The sequence below is a fragment of the Martes martes genome (assembly GCF_963455335.1).
Source record: "Martes martes genome assembly, chromosome: 14".
Lineage (NCBI taxonomy): Eukaryota > Metazoa > Chordata > Mammalia > Carnivora > Mustelidae > Martes > Martes martes.
Window position 1 is genome coordinate 11149775 of NC_137902.1, and position 9956 is coordinate 11159730.

At 45.2% G+C, this 9956-nt stretch overlaps 1 protein-coding gene across 2 annotated transcripts in view; it reads left to right on the forward strand.

The window, feature by feature from the left end:
- Positions 1-9535: 9535 nt before the first annotated feature.
- Positions 9536-9956, forward strand: part of MCMBP (minichromosome maintenance complex binding protein) — a 50651-nt gene continuing 50230 nt past the window's right edge. For both annotated transcript variants that reach the window (XM_080823098.1, XM_080823099.1), the window contains exon 1: positions 9536-9728. In XM_080823098.1, the coding sequence (XP_080679224.1) occupies positions 9671-9728 (58 nt within the window). In that variant the 5' untranslated portion in view covers positions 9536-9670. The remainder of the gene's footprint in view (positions 9729-9956) is intronic.

The following is a 9956-nucleotide window of genomic DNA, read 5'->3' on the forward strand; positions in this document are numbered from 1 at the left end:
CTGGGTAGCTCAGTGGGTTAAAGCCTCTGCTTTCGGCTCAGGTCATGATTCCAGGGTGCTGGGATCGAGCCCCACATCCGGCTCTCTGCTCCGCGGGGAGCCTGCTTCCCTTCCTCTCTCTCTGCCTGCCTCTCTGCCTATTTGTGCTGTCTGTCAAATAAATAAATAAAATCTTAAAAAAAAAAAAGAGTACATGTAGGCAACCAGCTTTTCCTCTTCAATATAAGGTTCCATAGCTGCTCTCATTCCTGCCAGCTGTGGCCACAGGAAGAGGTCAGAGCTCAGGCACAAACATCCCCTCTTAACAAGTGAGGCGGCCCTTGCCCGAGGTGCTTCTGTTCACATTCCACCAGCGGGAGGTCAACAAAAGGCACTCGGTGCAAGAACTGCTAGGAAGAGCGTCCCCACCTGAGCAGCTGCATCTTAACTACAATTCCGTAGTTGTTCTGCAGGGAGGAAGAAGATTTAAATGGGCACGTGACCAGCACCACGATAGTCTGTCCCTCTGGCCACCAAATACCAACCCATCTTCCCAAACATAGAACATACTCACTCCCCAAAGGAAGCAACCAGCTGCATTCATCTTAAAAACCCCAGGATCGCTGGGGGCAGCTCAGCCTTTTCCATGAGGTCCGGATATGGCTCTTCCTGGGGTATGACAAGAGGAGAGGGTAACGGCCATGGAGACTCCCACTGTGCTCCAGAAGTGATGAAATCCTGCTAGGCGGAAATTGAAAATACTTCCTGTCCTGATAGTGGAGAATATTTATCACGAGCCCTGGCTGCCTCTTTTTCGGGGTTCTGGATCTCTTTCCCCAGTCTACAGTCTTCCTGGGCCTCAGCTTTGCCCTCAGGGAGCTTTCTCCTGGCCATCTCTGGAGTGGCACTGGGAAGCATGTCCTCTCTGGGAACTGTATAGCTTTGGTAGCCCACCTCCTGCTCCTACCAGGATGGGGCTTGAGACTCGCTTTAAAGTTTGGCCAGGGATGCCTGGATGGCTCTGTCGTTAAGCGTCTGCCTTTGGCTCAGGTCATGATCCTGGGGTCCCGGGATCGAGTCCCTCATTAGGCTCCCTCCTCAGTGGGGAGTCTGCTTCTCCCTCTCTCACTCCCCCTGCTTGTGTTCCCTGTCTCGCTGCTCTCTCTCTCTCTCTCTCTCTCTCTGTCAAATACGTAATAGAAATAAAATCTTTTTTTTTTTTAAGATTTTTATTTACTTATTTGACAGAGAGATCACAAGTAGGCAGAGAGGCAGGCAGAGAGAGAGGAGGAAGCAGGCTCCCCACTGAGCAGAGAGCCCGATGTGGGACTCGACTCCAGCACCCCAGGATCATGACCCCCGCCGAAGGTAGAGGCTTCAAACCACTGAGCCACCCAGGAGCCCCTAAAAATAAAATCTTTTAAAAAGGAAGAAAAATAAAGCTTGACCCGTTGCAGACGTTTTCAGGACAAGGTCCTGGTGTTTTATTCCTGATAGCTCCATGTTCCTTACTTCCATATCTGACCTTAGCTCTTTTTCTGTCAACCCCATAGGGATGGGTGGGACAGCTACAACCTTGATCTGACCTTTGCCGTAAAGCTAGATCCTTTAGTTACCTGAGAGATCTTAAAGGACCCCTGAAAATACCTTTGAGGAAGATTCTTACCTCCTCTGATCTGAATACTGAAGGCCTTCATATCTCCTGTGCCGCCTAATCTGGTTGCAGTGGCCACATGTGCCCACCGAGGAGAAATGTGTCTGTCCGAATCGAGGTGTGCTTTAAGCGTAAAATACACACCAGAATTCAAAGAATTCATTAAAAAAAAAAAAAGAATGTAAAATATCCATTAAAAATCTTCACATTGATTATTCAAATTATAATATTTTGGATATGTTGGGTTAAACATATTATTAAAACTAATGTTATCTGGGGATATCCGGGTGGCTCAGTTGGTTAGCCTTTGACTCTTGGTTTTGGCTCAGATCATGATCTCAGGGTCATGAGATCGAGCCCCATGTCAGGGTCTGTGCTCAGTGTAGTCTGCTTGAGTTTCTCTCCCTCTTCCTCTCCCTCTGCCCCTCCCCCTTTCTCTCTCTGTAAAATAAATAAATAAAATCTTAAAAACATGTTATTTGTTTCTTTTTACTTTTTTTTAAATTCTTTTTTAAAGATTTTATTTATTTATTTGACACAGAGAGAGAGCACAAGCAGGGGGAGCAGCAGGCAGAGGGAGAGAGAGAAGCAGACTCCCAGCTGAGCAAGGAGCCGGATGTGGGACTCGATCCCAGGACCCTGGGATCATGACCTGAGCCGAAGGCAGCAGCTTAACCAATTGAGCCACCCAGGCATCCCAGTTTCTTTTTACTTTTCAAATCAACTTTATTGAGGTATAATTTACATGATAAAATGCATGAACTGTGAGTATACAATTCTATGAGTTTTGACAAAAATATATATCAGTGTAGAATAATTCCATCCCCCAGACTATTCCCTTGTTTTCCTCTTTCCAGCCCTTTACATAACTTTGTGAGTTCTACTCCCAGCTCTACTCAACCACTGATCTACTTTCTATTTTTACATTTGTCTTTTTTTTTTTTTTTGGTGGCACCATTTTAAAAAATTTTCTTTTTTTTTTAAGCTTTTAATGTATCTATTTATTTATTTGACAGAGAGAGAGATCACAAGTAGGCAGAGAGGCAGGCAGAGAGGGGGAGGAAGCAGGCTCCCGGCCGAGCAGAGAGCCAGATGCGGGGCTCAATCCCAGAACCCTGAGATCATGACCTGAGCCGAAGGCAGAGGCTTTAACCCACTGAGCCACCCAGGTGTCCCACCATTTTAAAAAATTTAAATTCAGTTAATTACTTGGCATCAGGGAAATACAAATACAAATTGAAACCACAATGAGATACTACCTGACGCCAATCCCAATGGCTAAAATTAACAAGTCAGGAAATGACATGTTGGTGAGGATGTGGAGAAAGGGGAACCCTCCTACACTGTTGGTGGGAATGCAAGCTGGTGCAGCCACTCTGGAAAACAGTGTGGAGGTTCCTCAAAAAGTTGAAAATAGGGTTACCCTATGACTCTGCAATTGCACTAATGGGTATTTACCCTAAAGATACAAATCTAGTGATCTGAGGGGGCACTTGCACACCAATGTTTATAGCAGCAATGTCCACAATAGCCAAACTATGGAGAGAGCCCAAATGTCCATCGACCGATGAATGGATAAAGAAGATGTGGTATATATATACAATGGAATACTATGCAGCCATCAGAAAGTTGAAATCTTGCCATTTGCAGTGACATGAATGGAACTAGAGGGTATTGTGCTAAGCAAAATAAGTCAATTAGAGAAAGACAATTATACGATCTCACTGATTTGTGGAATTTGAGAAACAAAACGGAGGATCATAGGAGACAAGAGGAAAAAATAAAACAAGATGAAACCAGAGAGGGAAACAAACCATAAGAGACTCTTAATCATGGGAAGCAAACTGAGGGTTGCTGGAGGGGAGGGGGACGGAGGGATGGGGTAACTGCGTGATGGACATTAAGGAAGGCACATGATGTAATGAGCACTGGGTGTTATGTAAGACTGATGAATCATAGGCCTGTGTCTCTGAAACCAAAAACACATTATATGTTGATTAATTGGATTTAAATTTTAAAATATTAAAAAAATAAATTCAATTAATTAATGTATAATGTATTATTGGTTTCGGAGGTAGAGGTCAGGGATTCATCAGTCTTATATAATGCTCAGTGCTTATTACATGAGGTGTCCTCCTTAATGTCCATCACCCAGTTACCCCACCTCCGCACCACCCTATGTTTCTCTTTAGTAAGTTTCATACAAATGGAATCAAACAGAATGTATTCTTTTGTACTTGGCGTCTTTTGATTAATATAATGTTTCTGAGGTTCATCCAGGTCATGTGAATCATAGTTCATTCTTTTTTCTTTATTAAATAGTGTTTTATTGCATGACTATACTGCAATTTGTTTGCCCATTCATTTTTTGGTGGACATGTGAGTTGTTTCAAGGTTGGGGCTATTGTTATTAAAGCTAAAATGAACATTTACGTAAAAATCTTCATGTGAACATGTTTTCACTTCATCTAGGTGTAGAATTGTCAAGTATATTTAACTTTGTAAGAAATTGCTGCTTTCTTTTTTTAGGATTTATTTATTTTTTTCAAGATTCCATTTATTTTATTTTATTATTTATTTTTCTAAAGATTTCATTTATTTATTTGAGACAGAGAAAGAGAGCACAAGCAGGGGGAGCAGCAGGCAGAGGGAGAGGGAGAAGCAGGCTTCCTGTGGAAGAGGGAGCCCGATGTGGGGCTCAACCACAGGACTCTGGGATCACGACCCGAGCCGAAAGCAGATGCTTAACTGACTGAGCTGCCCAGACACCCTTTATTTTATTTACTTAAAAGAAAGAGAGCAAACAGGAGCAGGAGCAGGAGGGGTACGCAGAGGGAGAAGGAGAGAATCTCAAGCCGACTCCATACTGAGCACAGAGCCCTGCATGGGCTCAATCCCATGACCTTGAGATCATGACCTCAGCCAAGACTAAGAGTTAGATGCTTAATTGACTGCACCAACCAGGTGCCCCTCTTTTTTTTTTTTTTTTTAAGATTTGTTTATTTATTTAGAGAGCGTGCATGTAGCGGGGGGAGGGGTAGAAGGAGAGGGAGAGAGAGAATCCTCAAGCAGACTCCCTGATGAGTGCAGAGCCCAACGCAGCACTGGATCCCAGGACCCTGAGATCATGACCTGGGCCAAAATCAAGAGTCAGCTGCTTAACTGATGGAACCACCCAGGTGCCCCACCACTTTATTTTCTAAAGTGACTGTATCATCTTATTTTCCAACCAGTAATATCTATACTTGGTGTTGCCAGTATTTTAAATTTTGGCTATTCTAATGGGTGTGTAATAATATCTCACTATGGTTTTTTGTTTGTTTTCAATTTTTAATTGAAGTATAGTTGACATATAATATTATCTTAGTTTCAGGTGTAAAACATAATGATTTCACAGTTATAAACATTATGAATTGCTCACCACTGTAAGTCTAATTTCCACCTGCCACCATATGAAGTCATTACAATATTATTGACTATATTCCCTATGCTATTCTTTTCATTCCCGTGACTTCTTTATTTTATAATCAGAGGTTTGTACCTTTTAATACCTCTTAATGTAACTACTAAAACTTAATTTCTATATGTGGCTTCCACGTTATTTCTGAGAGATTAACTATACAAACAGTGGCCATACCATATTTAACCATATTTATACAGAACTTTGACCCCCAGCATCTGCAGCAATTGGCCTAGAAAAGTCAGGACTTGGTCAATGAGTCCAAATTTCCTGTTAGTTGCCCCCACTTACTCTTCAGAAAACAGGGATAGTTAAGAAATCCCTTCTCCCTTTGTGTTCCAAGAAAAGGATAAATGCAAAAGACCAACTTGCTTTTGCATATTCCAACATAAAACTCACATCTCCCCTTCCTCAACAACTCCCTTGCTTTACAAAACCTCAGCATTTAACCCTCGTCTTTCAGATGTTTCTGGATGAAAGTTCTCCCTATTACAACAGACTGAACGAAATCAGCCTCCTTCATGTTCTGGGCCATTTCCTCTTTCCCTTACTGCGACCTGCTCTCCAACCACTAAAGGAGAGCCACACTTTCTGTTCGTTATAACACCGCACTTATACCAGCTCTCTGAATTCTTTAGAGTAATGCTAGCAGCTGTAACAAAAAGGCCACAGAATGCAACGTTCCTGTGAAAATCCAGGCTGTCTTTGACACAGGGTCATTCTCGTCATCACCATTCCATCCATCATGAAGGAGGAAAGAACGTATCCAGGCCAAAAGTTTTCTGCTAAGACACTGAAACGAAAGTTCATACACCTCATTCGATCCCAGTGCATGGGTGAGAACCTAATCACACAGCTCCACCCAGCTGCAAAGGAGGCTGGGAAATGTAGTCCCTAGTTGGGCAACCAGCCTCAGCTACACCTCTGAAACTAAGGATTGCAGTTCTTCCCTAGGCAATCTCTCTGGAGGTATGGAAGAAGAAGGGAACAGATTTTTTTCAAAGTCTCAATGAAAACATGAAAGGAAGAATCCTTAGGATAATGGTGATAGGAGACCCTAGGAAGACAGTTTTATACCAGAGGTAGAGGGCAAGAAGTCCAGATTGGAACAGGTCAACGTTTCTGGGAAAGATATCCAAGAAAATATGTTTAAACACCTAGAGAGGAAATTGAGGCAATTGATGGAAAATGTGCATTACCCATTAGGTAACCATTTATTGAGCACCTATGCTAGCCAGGCACTCTTCTAGGTGCTGGGGAATAAAACAGCACATAAATACCCAAATCATTGCTTCACGGATCTTACAATCAAGTGGAAATTCTAGGGCAGCTGGGGTTGAATTAATAACAAGTATGCAGAAAACTAGCAAATGTCTTAAAAGGAAATTTACCCAACCCTGAAGGAAACTCCATTCAACTCTTTCAGCCAATTCTTTTAGTATTTCTGTTTTTAAATTAATGTGGTTACATTGCCACTTCTGAAATTTTTCCCATTTGCATTATGTGCTGACATCCCAGATAAACAATGAGGATTTTGCCCCTTTTGATCTTTGTCCTCATCACATATGAACCCTTTCCCCTCTTGCCTCTCACTAAAGTTAAATTATAATGCTGGTTAGATCGACATTCAAATTTTAACAGTATTATGATTATATAAAGACTATTAGTAGCCAAGTCATATAATACACTGTCATTACTTAAATTTTTCTTTGCAAGTTTTGTTTTCCTAGGCTTGGAACACTCTTCCATCCCACTTTTTGCCTAGTTAACTCTTATTTATCTTTCAAGTCCTAGTGTAAATGTCACATTTCAGGAAAGCCCTTGAGCATCCTTTTTCTTTACCCCACAAAGGTAAAGGAATTACTTAATGCCTTCCTTAAAAATACAGGCTTGGAGAGTGGCGGCAGAAGTGCTGTTACTGGTGGTGGGGAAAAAATCGTGCCTTGGAGATATACTCTTTTGGACCCTGCTCTGGCCACTTTTGTTTTCACAACCACTTATTAGTAGTATCAAATCTTCCCACCAAGAAATTAGATGTTGCAGTCATTCACATTATAAAATAATGACATTTCAAAAACATCACAGTGTCTCTTTAAGTAAATCTGAGCAACTGTTTGTTGATAAGTAACTAAATACAGAGGGAGAAACCTAAAACTGTAGTGTCCCTAGCCACTGCTGACTTGGTATCCATCTGCAACTTCCTATGAAACAAATCTTAGATTATTATGACTTAAACGCAGATGTTTTCATGGCTGTATACATTTAATTTGCATGTTACTGGTCACGAAGCTGAAATATGGGATTTCTCCATTTGCTACGAGGGACTTGGCAACCCTCTCTGCGAAACAAATGAATAAATGAACCAAGTGGTGGTAGCGTCTTTGGATGTTCATGTCAGTGTTCTCAACTCACCCAGACTCACAAGAGCCAGATGTATAATCCAGTATGGCGACTAATTAGTTCATAATGAGATGCACAAATGACCCCCCTCTTTCCCCCAAGTGGGACTTGAGATTTGAATTCAGTTCTTGTTCGTGGGCTCTCCACTTTCCCGACTCTATTCAGATCATTATTCTGTTAACAAGCTCTATTTTCGGCTGCTGATACTGCAGTTTTCTCAGGTACATTCCAGGCCTAGGAGAAACATGCTATTTCATCGCCGAACTTGGATATTTTCCAAATTTCCTCGCTAAAAGGTTACCGCTAGATGTGATCTTTTGTGTGTACTGATGCCTCCATCTCCATTCTGAGGATATCTCCATACAGGCATGCATTGTTTTATTATGCTTTATTGCACTTCACAGATACTGTGGGTTTTTTTGTTTGTTGGTTTTTTAGTTTTTGTTTTGTTTTGTGTGGTTTTTTTTTCTTTTTACAAATTGCAAGTTTGTGGCAACACCATTCAGAGCAAGTCCATTGATGTTATTTTTCCAAAAGCATTTGCTCACTGTGTATCTCTGTGACAGGTTTTGTAATTCTCATGGCATTTCAAACATTTTCCTTATTAATGTGTTTGTTATGATGATCACTGATGGGTTATTATGACTTGCTGAAAGTTCAGATGACAGCACTTTTTTTAAAAAAAAGATTTATTTATTTATTTGGGAAAGGGAGGAACAGAGGGAGAGGGAATCTCAAGCAGACTCCCCACTGAGTGCTGGATGTGGGACTGCATCCAGCAGTCCTGAGATCAGGAACTGGGCTGGTTAACCGATTGAGCCACCCAGAAGCCCCCTGAGGACAGTATCTTTAAAGCGATTTATTTAAAAAAAAAATTTTTTTAAATTTATTTGACACAGACACAGCGAGAGAGGGAACACAAGCAGGGTAAGTGGGAGAGGGGGAAGCAGGCTTCCCGCCAGGCAGGGAGCCCAATGTGGGGCTCGATCCCAGGACCCCGGGATCATGATGGAGCTGAAGGCAGCCGCTAAAGGACTGAGCCACCCGGGCGCCCCTTAGGCAGTATTTTAAATTATGCACCTTCTTTTAGACATAATGCTATTGCACACTTAATAGACTATAGTAGAGCATACACATAATCTTTGTGTGTACTGAACACCAAAAAATTCATTTGATTCGCCTTACTACGATTTTCGCTTTATTGCAGCGGTGTGCCTGTACACCTTCTGCATGAACCTGTCAAAGCTCCCTGGCTGTTTCCAGCTTCTAGGCAGAGGCAGACCATGTAGGTTTTCGGTTATGAGCTTGCATCTCATTTAGGAACTGGTCCCTCTAACATAGCGCTGGAGATGACAAGCAAAGGGCGTTTGGGGTTTTTCAAAGTGCCCCTTACCGAAATGCATACCTCCCTCAGTGGGATAAGACGTTATGTAGCTGAAGGAAAATCACTGCATGGGTTTCAGGCAGGGCTACAGAGAAAGGAGCAAAACCAAAACCAAAACCACATCAGCACCAAGAGGAGGTGGGTGCACCCCAAGGGCTGTTGCACCCCCTAATTCTGCCCAGAGAGGACCCCGGGTTCTCCTTGGGTTTGTACTTTCAGGTTGCTGCGGCCTCCGACCTGGGCAAGGCCTCCTATCATGAATTAATACACTGGACATCGGCAGTTTCCCCCTTCACACTTGCGCAGCGTGATAAACTGCAACACGCCAACCTCGGCCACGACGCCAGTCTCCCCAAAGGCCCGCGTGCCCTTCCTTTTGCCCATCTCCAAGATGGCGGCGGCTTTGCCGCCGCGTCGCGGCCCCGCCCCGCCCCGCCCCGCCCCCGCGCAAGCCGGCCCGCCCCTCCTCCCGCCCGCGGGGCCGCGCCGCGCGTTCCCGCCGCCCCTCCCCGCGCGAGCTCCACCCAGGTCGCAGGCAGCGCGGTCGGCGGCGCCTATTTCCCGCCATTGTGCGAAGTGGAGGCTGGGGGCCCGCACGCGCCGCCTGCCCGTGGCCAGCGGCTTCTCGGCTGTCGCCGCCACAGCCGCGGTTCCCTGAGGCGCCGGGAGGCCGGGCGGCCCGCGCCCCGAAGCTCGCCGTGCGTGGGAGGGCGCGGGCGACGAGCGACCGAGCCCCCGAGGAGGAGCCGCGGCGCGGGACGCCGGGCCGCGCCGGCCCCGGCCCGTCGGCGAGATGCCCTGTGGGGAGGATTGGCTCAGCCACCCGCTCGGGATCGTGCAAGGCTTCTTCGGTGAGTGGCCGGGGGAGGGCTGGGCGGGCCGCCGAGTTTGCCGAGCTCGGGGCCCGGCCCCGCCGCGCGGCCCCACGCGGGGCTCCCCCGAAGGCTCTCGCGGCCGGCCGGGCCTGCGCGGGCGACGCTGAGGCACCCCGGTGCCGACGCCGGTGCGGGGGCCCGGGCCGCGGCTTCCCGGCTCGGCCGCAGGTGCCTCCCACCTGCCCGATTCGCGATTCGCGAGCG